The 16,907-nt window shown below is 44.8% G+C and overlaps 1 protein-coding gene across 1 annotated transcript in view; it reads right to left on the bottom strand.

The window, feature by feature from the left end:
* The window catches only part of COMMD6 (COMM domain containing 6), a 124,776-nt gene that overhangs the window by 88,408 nt on the left and 19,461 nt on the right, over nucleotides 1-16,907 (bottom strand). The window contains exon 2 of the mRNA XM_069205276.1: nucleotides 5,793-5,851. Coding sequence (XP_069061377.1) covers nucleotides 5,793-5,851 — 59 coding nt within the window. The remainder of the gene's footprint in view (nucleotides 1-5,792; nucleotides 5,852-16,907) is intronic.

Below are 16,907 nucleotides of genomic sequence, written 5' to 3'. Positions count from 1 at the left end.
GGTTGCGTAAACTCTTGGATAAAGAGGTTCAGAACTGTCTGAAGGCGGAATGCCCCCGACCAGTCTTTGAAGGGTAGGTGGCCCTCACTACGGAGGTAGACACAAAAATTACATCCTTTCTGACAAAGTTTATCAGAGATTCCAAGAAGGTATTGATAGGTCCTGGCGGGCGTGTCAGGATAAATTGTTGGATACCATTGGCCCCTTAGCAAAAATCCTGGATATGGCAGAGGATGCCAAGGCCTCCGGCACTCTAATCTCCCCAGATGCTCTTTCCAGCTGGGCTCAGAGGGCGATCATGTTCTTGGGAAATGCGAAATGCGCAATTTTCACAGAGCGGCGTAGATCACTCCTAATAAAGATAGACCCGAAGTTGGGGAAACTTTCCAACTCAGAGGCAGGCCCTATCACAGAAGGCAAACTTTGGATGATCATGTCTTAAAAGAGCTGGGCAAATTTGTCAACACTTTTAGCTCCCTTGACAAGGCTCAATTGTCAATGAAACACATTTTTACACCTCGTGTTTTTGCCGGTGCCCCGCGTGGCAGGGGGGTGCTCGGCCAGCCGAGCTTAGCACCAAGCCTCCTACAAAGACAATGACTCCTGCAAGGGTCAGTGACAGGACCCGTCCAAATTGAGAACCTTCTACCAAACAAGAACCTATCCACATTGGCGAGGGGCTAGAGGACGAGGCAATGCTGACTTTGCTTCCCCACAAGGTGAGTGTTCAGAGCCCCGATGGGGTGCGGATAGGGGGCAGGCTGAGTCGTTTCTTCGAAAGGTGGGAGGTCGTAATCTCAGATGCCTGGGTTCTACAAACGATCAGGGGGTCCAGATAGTTCTACGAGTCCCCCCCTGCAATCCTGCCACCCCAACCCTCTTCTTTTCAACCCCGATCACATGTCCTTGATAGACGAGATCTCCAGTCTTTTGCACAAGGGAGCAATTGTTCCGACAAAGATTCATCCCAGGGGTTTCCTTAGCAACATTTTCCTGGTGGAGAAGAGGGATGGAGGTTACCGGCCAGTTATCAATCTACAGAAATTCAATGGGTGGTCGGTATATCATCACTTCAATATGGAGGGCATCCATCTTCTCGGGGATTTGTTGCAATCCCAAGATTGGATGGTCTGATTGGACCTCAAAGATGCATATCTCACAGTGTCAATTTTTCATCCACACATATGTTTCTACCAGTTTCAATGGCGGTCTCGGATATTTGAGTTTGTCACTCTTCCTTTTGGTCTATCTTCTGCTCCTTGGTGTTTCACCAAGGTGATAAGACCAGAAGGGGAGCATCTGCGAGCTTTAGGGATACGATTGATGGCCTATTTGGACAATATTTTGATTTTAAATCAGTGTCCTGGCCGCCTCTCCCTCCAGTTGCAGACTACCATCGACCTGTTAGAGTCCTTGGGGTTTCTGATCGATGATAAAAAGTCATTTCTTTCCCCATCCCAGAACATTCAATTTCTTGGCTTTTTGCTGGATTTGACCAAGACCACATTGAGCCTTCCAGCGTCCAAACTTTCCAAGATCAAACGGGTACTGAGATGTTTGTGTCCAAACGCAACGATATCTTTACGACAGTCAGCCAGAATAGTGGGTCTATTTTTGTCCTGGATTCAGGCCATCTTCCCAGGGCCCCTTCACTATCGAGCCCTGTAACGTTTGAAACGTTTCATCTCCACAAAGGCCTATTGTAATCCCAATTCATCCCTTTCTCGGACGAAGCGTAGGTGGAGATCCAGTGGTGGATCGCACATATGGAGGCCTGGAATGGTCAGTCTATATTCGGCTCTCAACCCGATATAGTGATCGAGTCAGATGCCAGCGGTTTAGCTGGGGGGCGCGTTGCAGGGAGTTCTCCACAGGAGGAAAGTGGTCTTCCGAGGAACAGGCTTTGTACATAAATTGCCTTGAGTAGTTGGAAGGGTGGTTTGCAGTAAGATTCTGGAGCAGGGGCAAGGCCAGATGCTGTGTCTTGCTCAAGTTGGACAACATGGCCATGGTTTGCCACATCAATCATTTGGGCGGCACGAGGTCAAAGATTCTATCAGACTTGGCTCGCAGCCTTTGGGATTATTGCCTGAGTAATCAGATTTCGTTAATGGCAGAGCATCTCCCAGGAGTCTCTGACCAGTCTGTGGATTGGCACTCCTGTTATTGGCAGGACAACAGTCTTTCAAAACTCCAACCATCAGTTTTCTAGGCGATACAGAATCCTTGGCGTCCGTTTTCCAAACCTGGTGGTGATAACCCCAATATGGAGGTCTCAAGTCTGGTTTTCAGTTCTGATAGAACTTTCTTAGGATTTCCCATTCCGTCTACCCCTGTATCAAGATCTACTTCTGGATCCCCTAGGGAATTGCCATCACATGATTCTTTCGGGCTCCCTCCGTCTGATGGTGTGGCAGATTACGGGGAACATTGGCAGGTCCCAGGAATTTCAGCGGGAGCTGCCTTGTTACTATCCAAGGCCTGGGCAGAGTGTATCAACAAAAGATACCGGTCTGCATGGTCAAGATAGGGCAGTTGGTGCCATCAATGGCAGATTGATCCGTTGGGGGCAGGAGTTATCCATGTCTTGAATTTCTTAGCTTCCATGGCCTTGGAAGGTTTAGTTTACAGAACTATAAATACATTCAGATCGGCAATTTCGGCAGGCCAGTTGCCAGTAGAGGGACACCCACAGGGTGAGCAGCCTCTGGTGTGCAAACTGTTAAGGGGCATTCGTTTGTCCTTGCCTCCCGAGCCTCGCTACTCTTCTTTATGGATGTGAATTTGGTGCTGGAATTGTTTAAATCCTGACCGTCCAACAAATATCTTTCCAGGAAACAGATCTCTGCCAAATTGGTTACTCTGCTTTGCTTGATATCATGTCGAAGGGTATCAGATGTGAGAGCACTGGATTTAACAGGTAGAATATACAACCCTGAAGGGGTTACTTTCCATATATCCAGGAGGACAAAAAACTATTCAAGGTTAGTATCATATTCTTCATTTAATGATGTGCCTAAATTATGTGTAGTAAAGACTCTTAAGGCTAATGAGTCGATGACTGAGGAGATTTACCCTCATGGAGAAAGAGTTGCTTATTGCTCTTACAAAGCCTCATAGGGCAGTTTCTTCCCCAACTATTGCACGCTGGGTATGTCGGGCCATGCAGCAAGCTGGATCGACACGTCTTGCTTTGGTGCTCATTCTGTACGGGGAGCAATGGCTTCCAAACTGTTTGTCCTGTGGGTACGTTTAGAAGATATTTTGAATGCGGCAAATTGGTCCTCGGACTCTACCTTCAAAAGGTTCTATTTCAAGCCAGTTTCTAATCTGGCTTCATCGATTGTTGACAAGCTGTAAACTTGCCTAATCCTCACCCCCAGTCCTGACATAGAATGAAAAATGTCCTAGTTATCGGAACGGAAAGCTTCAATTCTATTAAGGACACGGAGGCGAGGATTAGCCCTCCTTTTACTAAAGTTTACTTCCCATCTAATAGATTTGTGTATCTAATTTTAGTCATTGGTTTCCAAGGCTATTTAAAGTATTCTTGAAAAATGTCCTTTGTTCGCATTTATTCATTAAGTTGGTTTGTGTAGAAGGATAATGGTTGTCTGGTGTTTATGGGATCTTTCTGTTTCGTAGGGTCGGATTTGAGTAAACAGGAGAATGTATGAAGTTCAGAACCTATGTCACATGAAGAAAGAGGGGGATAGAGCGTCCTCCCAGGAATTTATCTGGATGGAAGTGCTGGGATTGGTGGACTGGATGAAGTTTTCGTTCCCTATGCTTCATGGGAAATAAATTGTTGTAGTGTTCTTTTAATGGCTGCTGGAGTAGAATAAAGGAGAAAGAAATGCCTAATCCTCGCCTCTGTGTCCTTAATAGAATTGAAGCTTTCTGTTCCGATAGCTTGGGAATTTTTCATTCTCTCTATTTAGAAATGCATGTTTGTTCTTACTTAGGAAGCCAAGTGCTAGGCTCTCCTGCATAAGGCGTCCTATGAAGTTCTTGATATCATTTGTAGGGTCAGATGCAACCTGAAGAATCTCATTACGATAGCCTTCAATGTTTTGAATCACAATACTGCCTCCCACTTTATCAGCTGACTTTTACAATTTCTGGGTTATTTTTCCAATGTGTGAATAGCCTGACTTTTTAGCTTTGGTTATGGTGCACATATGTACGTTGTTCGCTCAGGGAGTTACTCTCCCTCATGACCATTTTCTCAAACGTCAGCATCTCAGTAGGCTTTGAGTGAAATGGAATTATAAAAGAGGACGGTGGTCGAATACTTGTAACATCCTGATTAGTCTGAATAGAGCTGCCTCCAAAGAAAAAGGTTTAGCCAAATCTTTCTGAAAAAATGTTGCATTTCTAGTTTAATTTTCAAAGAAATTGGGTTTGACCATGGGTACAAAGAAGAGATCTCGGCTCAAGACTGATACTTTTTCAGCAGATAGTATATATTTAGACAGATTAAATATGGCTGCCATGTCAGTTTTAGTGTTGGGCAGTTTGTCTACCAAAAGAAGTACTGACATTGTGCCTGCCATTACCCGTGCATCTCCGAATGGTAGGCACCCCTGCTCTGTGCTCTCCCTCTCTTGCCTCTCTGTGGTGTCCGACCTCCTCAGCCTCTCCCTAAACAAATGCTAGGATCTTGATTGCTGGGCCTGGCTGGTTGGATGAAGAACATGATTCTGATGGCGAGGCACTGCCGGTGGTGGAATTGTCTGGGGGGGGAGGGAGAGTTTCTGGGTGTGCGAATGCATGTGTAAATGTCATGAATGCGGGGAGAGAGGGGTGTTTGTGGGTGCTTGTCTGCATGTGTGAGTGATTGTGGATGGGGTGAGTGAGTGTTTGTGAATCGGATGAAGGGAGTGAGTGAGTGTGGATGGGGTTAGTGAGTGTTTGTGAATGGGATGAAGGGAGTGAGTGTGGATGGGGAGGTGGTGAGTGTGGATGGGGAAGGTGGTGAGAGCGTGGATCGGGAGGGGGTGAGTAAGTGTGGACGGGCAGGCGAGTGAGTGTGGATGGGTGAGAGTGTTTGTGGATGGGGGTGAGTGCTTGAGTGTGGGAGTGAGCGATTGAGTGCATGAGTACAATTGAGCGGATGAAAGGGGTGAGTGAGTGCGTGTGCATATGTATGCAAGTTTGACGGGAAGGGGGTGAGTGTTTGTGTAAATGGACAGGGAAGTGGGTAAGTGTTTGTATGAGTGAACGAGGAGAGCGGGTGAATGCGTTTATGTGATGCAGGGGGAGTGAATGTATGTATGTGCATGGGGGTGAATGCGTGTGTGAGTGTGATGTTTCTGTATGTATGTTAGTGTGAATGGGGGTGTGTGACGTGAGTGAGTGGGTGTGTGTGTGAGTATGTGAGTGCAAGTGTGGGTATGTGGACGTGTGTGTGAGTGTATCCTGGCGACAGGTATGCTTATGCCTGTCGCCAGGGTGCAAGACCACCAGCTTTTTCAGGCAATGCAATGAGCAGAAAAATGCTGGTGGTCTCCCGCCTTGTGATACCACTAGCGTTATCACGCCTTCTGCTGTGCTGGAGGTGCTCACCTCCACTACAGTGGAACGCTGTAATGTGGCGGGACGGGTGGAGGCTCGGCAGCTTGGCTTTGGCCAACCTCCTAATTTGGTGGTATTCACCACCGGCGGTGACACCAGAGACCGTCAGGGTCGTAATGAGGCCCATAGTATTGTTAGTTAAAAAAAAAAATGCAAACAGATTGGTATAAACTTTAAAATGTATGTATACAATGGATGTATAATTATGTACTTACGAGCTCTGCAAACAAGTCAGGTGGTGCGGATCGGATTTTATCAAACGTGCCGTCAAAATCTGAATGAACAGTATCAGGAACATAAGAAAAACAAACAAAAATACATTAATAATTTATGATGTGGGCAAAAAAAGCTCAACAAACAAATATGTATTGTTACTTGTTAAGAACATCCCACATCGCTGGGAGACGAAAAGAAAATTAAATGGCTCTTTGGTTAGTACAATTGAACTACTGGCCGTACTCCACGTCTCTGGCCCGTAATCTATTAATGTATTATTATTATTATGACTATTCATTTTATAGAGAGCGCAATTACTCGAGGGTGTCCAGCCACTAATTTAAGGTGTCTAGATTTGTACATGAAATCTAAAAAGAAAATAAAGAATTATTCAATATCTATTAATATTATGTTGAGTGAAAAAGTGAGTTTTTAAAGACCTGCGAAATTTTAAGACACTTGTTTCCAAACATATTTTAATCTGGATTGTGTTCCACGCCTGTGCTGTGCCTACAGAAAAGGTGCGTCCACCAAGGCTAGACCTCCGTATCTTTGGTACAATAGGCTAGTGAGCGAGGCAGAACAAAGCAGCCTAGAATGGATATACTTTTTCAACATTCCATTTGTACCCGTTTATGCTGAAGTATTACACAGATCGTTAAGACACCCCACAGCCAAGCAGAAAGATGAAGTGGTCAGTATTGTGTACAAATCCTCATGACAGAATCAGGGTAGTTGCATTTCAATGCGACGCGAGGAGTCAGGCCCCCTGTACATTACCCTGAGTTGCTTCTGAAACTGAGGTGATTACGTTCTGTTCTCTATTTGCTTTCTGAATAGCACTTGTGCACTTTATACTCATCTTTTTCACTTGCACTGCGCTGTAATGTTTTTGGAGCACCTTGGTTTTCAATTTATTGGTTAAATTAAATGTAATACATCCCCTGGGAGGGAATTTGAGAAATGTATTAAATACATTTTGTTAGGTTCTTATACAAGACTGATCTGTTGATTTTTTTGTAACATGCTGCCATGGAAGTTGAGGCTTATACTTCTCCCATAGGGACCGTTATTTTCTTTATTAATTGTTTCTACCCTGGTCCAGGGTTACTAGGTTGCCCCTTTCATTGCTCTCCTCTACAGTTTCTTTTTAAAGTTGGCCATTCTGTAATCTCCCAATAATGTCCCAAGTGTGTCTAATTTATGATTAATGTTTTCCAGTGTGTTAAGGTGGCTCTGTTCTGGGGTCTCTGATTAGATTGATGTAACCTCGGGTGCACCTTCTCATGTGTAGCATTTTGTGATTCTCTTTCGGGATCCGAGCTTCAATATTAAGTAGGGAGCAAGCTTGGCCTGCTGAGCACAGGCGTCTTAAAAACCCAGGTTTGAATAGTACCTGTTGCAGAAGAGCCTGGCTGTGAATGCAGGTTCCCACCAAAAAGATCACCAGGTAATGTGTGACTGGTAGACAGTCTGGGGGTAGACTTGTAGACTAATAATCTGATATCAAGAGTAAACAGAACCGTGCTGATTACCCTCTCCGAGTTTGAAACAGTTTGTGGTAAAAAAAAAAAAATGTGTCCGATTGGCGAGCTAGTGAGACGGTATCCTTTCTGCCTGGGACAATAAAAATACAACCTGGAGTAGCACTAATCAAATAAGGATCCTAGTCTTCCGCTGTACATCAAGCATGCACTGATGGTGTTCAATCCGGTCAACTGGTTCATATCCTACTTTTCATTCAAACAATGATTCACAGATTATTTGGTCAGAATCTAACTAATAATTGGAAAGTTACAATTCACAAATTGACCATGTTAAGGATAACAAGCATTTAGATGTCTTGCCCTTCTTCAGGGCCTTCATCCTTTTCATGGTTAACACATTCAATTAAAAAATACAGTTAACTATAACTCACGCCCTCCACATGCACTGCTAATTACCCCTCAAATGATATAATTGATGACATGGCCTATGACATCATTGATAACATGACAACTACATGTGAATTTATATAATTGATAACAAGACTGTGCATGGCGAGGTGTGAGTTACAGTTCCCTTAGGGCATGATTTACAGCTACTTGAGATAACTATAACTAGTGAATTTCATTGTTAGTTTAAAATCATATGTTTTAGCTGACATTTTCACCTAACTAAACCATCCCTGTTAACCTCTATATGTAACACTGAAAAAAACAGAAGACAGAAATCTCAAATGAAATGGTAAGCAATACATAAATACACTTGTTAATTGAACGAAATTGTGTAGAAATTACAGGGGTTTGAAAATTCTTAATATTGTAGAGGGAGGGACCTGGGGCATGAAAACTCAGCAGCTCAGTCAACAACAAACTATGGGAGTATGGCAGAGAACATTAGGCCGTGCAACCGAACACTGCAGCAGGAGTATACAGAGGAGAATGGGTGTGTTTGGTAATTGATTGGTTTCGGCCGGCAGAGAATGATGGGAAGTAGGTTTTGCTACTTTTGCCCTACCAATTGATGATGCTTTGCATCCGCACATTGATGGCCGTAATAGATGTCGACCGACCCCACCTGAGTTCAAATACACTGATTGGATGGTGGAGTTTATACAGTTGTTTGCCATCAAGAGTTACACTTAGAAATTAATCCAGAATACATCAGATTATTGCATTGTAAGAATCACTACTATTAGGTGCTTCCATTTTTCCTTGTCCTGATGATGACCCTGGTTAAATAGTTGTGATGGTCGAAACGTCAACAAATTATTTAAGTGAACTTTTAACTGATTTAGGATAACAACACTCTCATGCTGAGTGTTGTGTAACACCTGTTTATCCTCATCAGTCATTCGTATATATTTGCTTTCTGAATAGCACTTGTGCACTTTATACTCATCTTTTTCACTTGCACTGCGCTGTAATGTTTTTGGAGCACCTTGGTTTTCAATTTATTGGTTAAATTAAATGTAATACATCCCCTGGGAGGGAATTTGAGAAATGTATTAAATACATTTTGTTAGGTTCTTATACAAGACTGATCTGTTGATTTTTTTGTAACATGCTGCCATGGAAGTTGAGGCTTATACTTCTCCCATAGGGACCGTTATTTTCTTTATTAATTGTTTCTACCCTGGTCCAGGGTTACTAGGTTGCCCCTTTTTTCTTTGAGATTTTGGTAATTTATGGTGAGCGGATACTGGTTCTTTGACATTCAGGATAAGGAAGATTCACGAAGTGTGTAAACAAATCTCTGTTTGGGTTCGGATGGTCCATGAGTACAATCCAGGGTGTGTGAGAGCTGGAAACAAGGAGAGATGAAACATGAAGAAATCAAGGTGTGCTCTTACCTAAAAAATTGTGTTAGCAAGCACACAGATTCTCTTTACAACATGGCAACCTTTCTGTTGCAGTCTAGAGCTCGACCAACGAATCCTCAGGTATCAGAGCATGTGGTTTACCAACCGTTCAGAACTTAGTGGATCCACGGCTCCATTTATAATAATGCCTCTATGAACCCTTACAAAACTGCCTCCAAGACCAGTTCAGGACACTTCTTTCCACTGATAACAGAAGATCAGTTGTCACGAAAATTACAGGCTCTAGATTAGACTGTTGTAAACATTATATCTTGTCATAAAACAAGTCCTTGCTGCTGAGACTTAAGTCTACCCAAAGCCAAGCCGCTAGGTTTGTATTTTCAGCATCTTGCTTCAACAAAGCCAAACCCATTCTCACTGAACTACACTGGCTTCCCATCCATAGCAACTTGTTTAAAAATATTTTGCTTACTACCTAAAATGCCTGCTCGGAAAAGCTCCCTCCTCCCTTGTTGATAAAAATAGTCATTTATTCGCCTTCCCATGAGCTTCGCATAACCTCAGCATATCTCTCACCCTGCTTACGCAAAACTTATTTCTGATGAAAACTGATCTCAGTGCTTAAACCTCCCCCACCTAACTATGGGAAGCCTTACCAGTAGAATTGAAAATCGTCACTACTGACCAGCTGTTTAGCAAGAAACGCAAGACCCTGCTCCCCTTGGATTAGTGTTTTTTTCTTCAGCTACATCTTGGACTTGCCACGTTCACCCAAATCAACAGCACAACTCACGTAGCAGAGGGTAGGGGTGATGAAGCGTTGCCATTGTAAAGCAGGTGGGGGAGATTTCTTTGACCCATGGTCCGCCCCTCTGTCGTGTACGTCAGATGATCAATCCCCTCGAACCACCAATCATTCACTAAAAGTAAATGCGCTGCCCTATAGTATAAGAGAATGCTCTGGCATAGCTATCCCTCCTTCAAAAGTGGGCCTACAACATTTTCCAGGGCAGATCCCGGGAACGGGGGGTGGGGATTCCTCCTCCCCATAGCAACTTTCTAATCAGGGCATTAGTTTTGGTGAAGAAGGCCTTACTCACCGGGAAGGAAAAAGTTTGGAGTTGGTATAGGTGGCATCTTGAAAGGGAGACCATCATGGCAGAGCGACCCAAGAGGAACGGCAGAAGGACAGACCAGAATTTTACATCTCTTGCAAGTCCATCGAGCCGAGTCAGCAGATTGGATTCATAGGCCCTGGCCTTGATGTTAATTGTTATTAAAGACCCCTAGATATTTGAACCCCAATGGGAGCACTTGCAACCCTGGTGCCTCTGGCACGTCCAGCGGGCAAGGTGCAATGGTATATATGGAGGATTTGTCCTTGTCATGAGCAGGCCAGAGAAGGACCGATAACCCGGAGGATCTGGAGGGCCCTATTTCTTTTGGGTCATTAAAAAACAGCAAGATGTCATCTGTGTACAAAGATATCCTGTCACCCACATGAGGGGACCACTGGAAGCCACAAAAACAGAGCATCAACACACACCCATGCCGGTTCAATCATCATGGCAATCCTGGTGAGTGCCTATCTCTACAGGGAACCAATTTGAGACAGCCCCCCCAACTCAAACCCTTGCTCTAAGATTGGTATAGAGCAAGCGCACAGAACAGATGAAGGTTGGGCCTAAACCAAAGTGAGTCAGGAGGGTGAACAAGTAGTCCCAGTCCACAGAGTTGAAATCCTTTCCAAAGTCAACCAAATGTAGAGCCTGGTGACCAGGTTGACCCCCTGCTGAACTCTATGGCATTGTAGACCCGCTGTGTATTATACTGTGTAGCCCGATGAGTCATAAACTGAGCCGGGTGGACAAGGCAGACAATGACCCTGCAAGCCGATTAGCCAACATTTTGGCCCAAATTTTGGCCTCAGAATTCTGCAGCAAGGTCAGCCTATAGTCTTCACAATGTGTGACGCACAGACCCAGCTTCGGGATCTCTACTATCTTCGCGGCTCAGAGGTCTTAAGGCAACTTGCATCTCAACAATACCTCTTTGAAAACGGCACTTAGCAAGGGGCCCATCTGAGGCCAAAGGAGGTGCCAGAACTCCACAGGGAAGCCAACAGGACCAAGTGCCTTACCAGTTTGAAGCTACATGAAAGCCACTCATAATTCCTCACCTATGACCTCTGCTTCAAGGGATTCACAATCCATGCGGATAAATACGGCACAGGCAAGTCTGCCACAAATTAGTACAGATCTGCTCGGAACCATATAAGCTCTGATAATTAGACACAGAAGCATTTGTGATGTACTTACTTCCCGTTATACGAGGGCCCTCCTTACCTTCAAGATACGCCATAGAGACCTCACAAGGGGTGCAGAACCAGTACAATGTCTTGCTGGCCTTATCCACCTAATGATAAATACGGCTACAAGTGTCCACCCAAGCCTGACGAGCCTCTTGCAGAAGCTCCTGTTTAAGCAAAGTTTGTGTTCGAAGGGACTTGTGAAGGAGGGCCTCCTCCAGTGTGACAGTATAGTGGCTCTCAAGGTCTAGCACTCGTGCCTCGATGTCTCCCCCCCTCAGTCGGGCATGGTCTTGCTATCCTTTGCAGTAGCTGATGATATCCCCTCAGAGGCTCAGAGGGTGACTTATTCGGCCTCTCATAGGTCACGCTGAAAGTCCACTGTTCCACTGACCCCTGGTACTCTTTCAAGAATCGCTGACTCATATGTTGACAAGCTTCCTTAAATGCTTCACTCTGAAGGTTCCAACGGCTCAGACACTAACCCGCCACGGATTGGGGAGGACTCCAGACCAACTCCACAGGCACAGGCAAGTAGTCTGAGAAGCTCCTTGCTAATAACCGGACATCTAATACTCAATGGCCACCCCAGCGGGGCTCTAAGGAAATGATCCAGACAAGAGAATGACCAAAGAACTCCAGAATAAAAGGTGTACCAATGTACAGTCAGGTGGTGCGTCCTCCACACATCCACTAAGAACATGTTTTGCAAGAAAGATGATAGCAGTGTGGGGCTGCGACCGTTAGTTGAGAAGGCAGAGGTACAATCCAAACCCAGGTCATACACCCCATCAAAGTTGCCTTCCAGAATCCACGGGCCATTGGGCATATCTCGAAGGATACCACCCAATCTTCCCAAAACCTTAGAAAGAAGGGGTGGGGGTAAATAAATGCAAATAAGGTAGTTAGGAAAGCCCTGCAAAGTGCCTGTCACTGCCACGTAGCAAACCCTGGTGCAATCCAGAGTGGTAAATCTGAGAGTACCCCCGGCAGGCCAGAAAAGAGCAATTGTTGCTCAAGAGGTGGGTCTCCTGGAGCATCAGGATGTCGAAATCGGATTTGGAAGCCACACTTGATTTTATATAGAATGACATTTATGTTCCACGATAGGACTGTGAGTTTACTTGGGGAAGACAAGCCGCTGCATCTCGGCTAAGCGATCAGGTTTGCCATTCATGATACAGCAGTGTATGTAATCTCCATATGTGTCTCTCATATGCCTGGTGTGTAGCAGTCTCTGGTAGTACCAACATAGGAGTAAAGCAAAACAAAGCCCTCATGCCTCCCCACTCACAATACCCTCAGCATAATTTGCGAACTAGAAGGACCTGTTGTGGTGAAACTAGAGACAGTAGCCAACAGGGCTAGCCTGAGATATCTGTCTTCCCTACTGTGCATACCCCCTCCCCAACTATAACTGACTCAGCCTCACTAATAGAAAGGTGATGGGAGATCTAGCCTATGAACTATGTGATTGCACTGCACACTCAATGCACATTACAGAGGCACCTAACGGCCTGTACCTACAAAGATCTTATGTTGGCGCTGGCGAAAATTGTGAGAGGGCAGTGGAGGCAGTTTTTGCAAGTGACCCTTCTGTCACCGCCGAAGAGTTGTTTTTCTCTATCCTTTATCATTTATCATTATTATTAATATCTCTAAATAGCATATTGGCTTCAACACCACCCAGAAGGAGCAGTCACAGGACCCGCAAGGAAAGCCAGGCCGATCTTCGCCGAGCAGTGGCACTCACTGAGCTGTGACGCAGGTCAGAAGGCCAGAGCGTGGCTCTCGCCCGCACAGCCCACCAGGCCACGGAAGAGCACGGGCTCAGTGGAGAAGTCAGTGGGGCTCCCACATATCAAACCCGCAAGGCCCCCAACCTGACGAAGAAAACTGCTCCAGTAACGTCTCAGGGCGATACCGCAGCCCATCTGCCGCATGGCTGAGCAGACCCCTCTCACTCTCGGCCCTCGACCCTTTGCTCCTCCGCTCTTACCAGCAAACAATACATGGCAGCATTTTCTTGGCACAAGGAAGGTGCTCAATGTTTGCCGAAAAACACGCTCAACCCTTGAAATACTGTCAGGAGAGCAGGTGGCTACAGCAGAAGTTTGAGCGCGATGTGGCGGAGCTCTTCTAGAGAACGACCACCATGTTCTGCAGTTATGCCACGCGTCCCATAGGTCACCAATATTGTCCTAAAGCTGTGAACCACTGAAATTTGAATTGCCATTCTGTTCTGTTTATTTTCCTTAGAGAACTTGACAGACAAGGATGAGAGTTTGAAGGACACTTGAAGGGGCCCACTTATTGTCATGACCAGGATTCTCAGAGTGTTTCTTCTGGGTTTTGGAAGAATTGGAAGAGGTATTGGTCATTATGGACAGGTCACTATGTAAACCACTCACCTACCGGTCTTGATGTTTTCCACTGAAATACCTGCAAGATGGGCATGTCTGCAAAGAAGTGCATAGACTCTGAAATATCCCTGAGCCTGGTAACGCTTCAGTTGCACAGGAGAGGGGGGAAATCACATAATCAGACATGTCCTACTTTCTATATGGGATGCTAATGTAAAATAGTTTGTGAGACTGTGCAAATAACTTTGGGGTGCAAATCACTTGAGGGGCTTTCGATAACACATGAATCAGTGATCAATAATCAATATACCTAGTGTGAAGCATCTTTGTTGTTTGGTACACACAACATGACAGTCCAGAGTTCAATCCTATACCATGAGATTTGAAAGACTAGAGATGAACGGTATATGAGGCTGCACTGCCTTGTTTTGGGACATAAATGAACCAGGAGTGTTTGGTTCTGACAGCACTAAGGAAAGTGTTGGCAAAGAAAACATGTTGTGCTGAACACACTGCAGTCCTAAGGAAATGGTCTTCCTCTGAGACATGGTAAGAAATGCTTTGTTAAAAATCACAGATTGTTAAACTTGAGTATGACCTCGACCTTCCCCTTGCAGGCCAAGTGGTTCAATACAAATCAATCCCCCCGCCACGAGGATATGGAAGAAATTATTAGTAGAAGGAAGGCCCAACTTGCACGTAAACAACTAGAGGATGGTAGTGTGGATAAAGCACAGAATAGTGACAGAAGTAAAGGTGTTTCTGCAATGTTGCCACTTTTACACGTGATGCACAACTTGCAATGTTATTTTAATTTTAAGGCAGTTTGTTACTTGTTTCTTTAGGTTCTTTCTTCTTTCTGCTATGCATTTAAAATGACAGTGAGAATTGGATACTCATGGTGGACTGAAGGTCCCAGCCGCCTTTACGATTACTTAGCAGAAAGAAGAAAAAGTTCAACACCAATAGGGCGACATCAATGCAACATAAAATGCTGGGAGCAGTCCAGTGCTTCTCCTGATGGAGATCATAATGCCATACAAAAATGACAAAAACACAGATTGTGCAATGTGCACCCAAAAAAGATGAGCATAAAGAGAAACTAAGTTCCTATTACTTTGCTATAAATACAACTAATCACCCAACAAAAGAACCTGAAGCAACAAGTCCATCGATTAAATTAAACACCACTACTGACACCTAAAGTGATCTGTACCAAAACGTTTACAAAGTTATACAATAAAACGGGTCTTACATGCACCGAGCGGAAAGGTTACTTGTCGCTTGTTCTCTCCGAACATATAAACCATAATGGTATATATAAATAAATATCAAACAATAAATGAAGTGCCCGGAACACAGAAATGTTCATGTGTTATACGAAACAATGCTACTTCATTTTTTTGGCGGTTAAGAAGATAAAAACAACAAAAAAAACTACCAAATTAAAAGAAAGGATGTAAAGTGATATACACAAAGCATGACTAAATCCACACTGTCCTTTGATTTTACTCTTGCAATGAATTCCTTTCCGGCCCTTCATACACATATATACTTGCTACCTTTGCATCAGCAACAAACCATACAAATGCTGAAGTCTGCGTAACTACATTTACTCTACGGAAGTACGGTTAGGGATCAACTTTCTGAAGCACAATAGCTTTAAATCAGACGTGCTGTTCCTTAGCCCCAAAGACAACATGAACATTATTCAATAATGTCCCTACACCTCTTATCCTAGCAATAATCATCACTCAACACTGTAGTAACATGTTGGGGGATCAATCAAAGCAGCAATACTTGACAACTGAATACGCCAAGGAAATAGCAATAGCCAGTGTCACATATCACTTTGTCTCATTAGACATCCAACTTCTTTCACCACATTACTCCACCATCAGAGATGGCAAGTCTGAATGTACCAAAATCAATAAACCTGCAGTTCAAGATACAATCCTCCTCTAATTTAGTTGGCCAAAATACAAAATGTTAAATAGTCTTTGTAAGAAATTGGGTTATTGGTTGAGGGGGGTGGAAGCTCTTGTAGCTTGGCACAAAAGCAGACAGACAATCTAGGAAGCTGGCTCTGTATTTACTGTATCAAAACAAGATATAGTGTGTACTACAGAGTCCAGGGGTTCCCTAGAGGCTAAAGTAGATAATACTAATGCTCCCTTTTGTGGTAGTGTGGTCGAGCAGTTAGGTTTATCAGTGGGTAGTGCATGAGGCACACTCAATGACTAATTCCAGGCCAACTGTTTTTATACAGAAAAAATATATTGCTACTTTATCTCTAGAACCACAAGATTAATTTTGCAGGTAAGTACATTTGCAAGTAAGTATCCAACATATGTATCAGTATCACTTTGTTTCAATTTGGCAACTTAAAAGGTTTTCAAGAAATACCAAATATCGGTTTTAAACGTTGACTGCAATTTGCAGAACAGTTCTGGGAGGGGGGGGGGCACAGGAACGGCCGGGTGCGAACAGCGTCGGGCACAGGGGCGGCCGGGTGCAGGGTGTGAACAGCGTCAGGATCCCAATGTTTTTCAACAGGCTAGGCCCAGGGGGTCGGTTCTGGAAAACCACAGGCATGACTAGGAGGAGGGCCGCCTGCTGGATGTTGCTGGACCGGCGGTCGGACTCCCCAAAGCCAGGGGGCCGCAGATGCAGAGGTACCTTTAGGCGGCTGGTTCTCTCGTGGTTGTGGGGGGGGTGGGGGGGGGGAAATCTTTCGGATTTAGGCTGTAGGCATCGTTTGACACTAGGTCTGAATCATCTGGGGACCAGCTCAAGTCGGTTAGGCCACCTGGACATGGGCCGTGGGCGTTGGGTGCAGAGTGGGCAGGGCTCGCGGATCCAGGATGATTATCGAGTACTTTACTGGAGTTTCTTTCTGTACAGGGCCACTGTCGACGTGAGATCTTGCTCCTCTGGGGTGCAGGCAGTCCTCTTGAGGCTTTTAGGAGGTCGCTGGTCCTGCAGGATGCGTCGCCTTTTGTAGCAGGGCTTCAGAAGCTGGAGACAGACCTGTAGGGCTTGGGCCAAGTCAGATAGTGTCTTCAGTCTTCTCTGCTGGGGGTCAGCTTAGCAGTCTTTCTTCTTTCTCCTTGACGTCTTCTTGAGGACAGCAGGAATC

Source organism: Pleurodeles waltl, chromosome 8, assembly GCF_031143425.1.
Source record: "Pleurodeles waltl isolate 20211129_DDA chromosome 8, aPleWal1.hap1.20221129, whole genome shotgun sequence".
NCBI lineage: Eukaryota > Metazoa > Chordata > Amphibia > Caudata > Salamandridae > Pleurodeles > Pleurodeles waltl.
The sequence above is the reverse complement of the archived record's forward strand: the minus strand, read 5'-3'. Positions and strand labels throughout refer to the sequence as shown.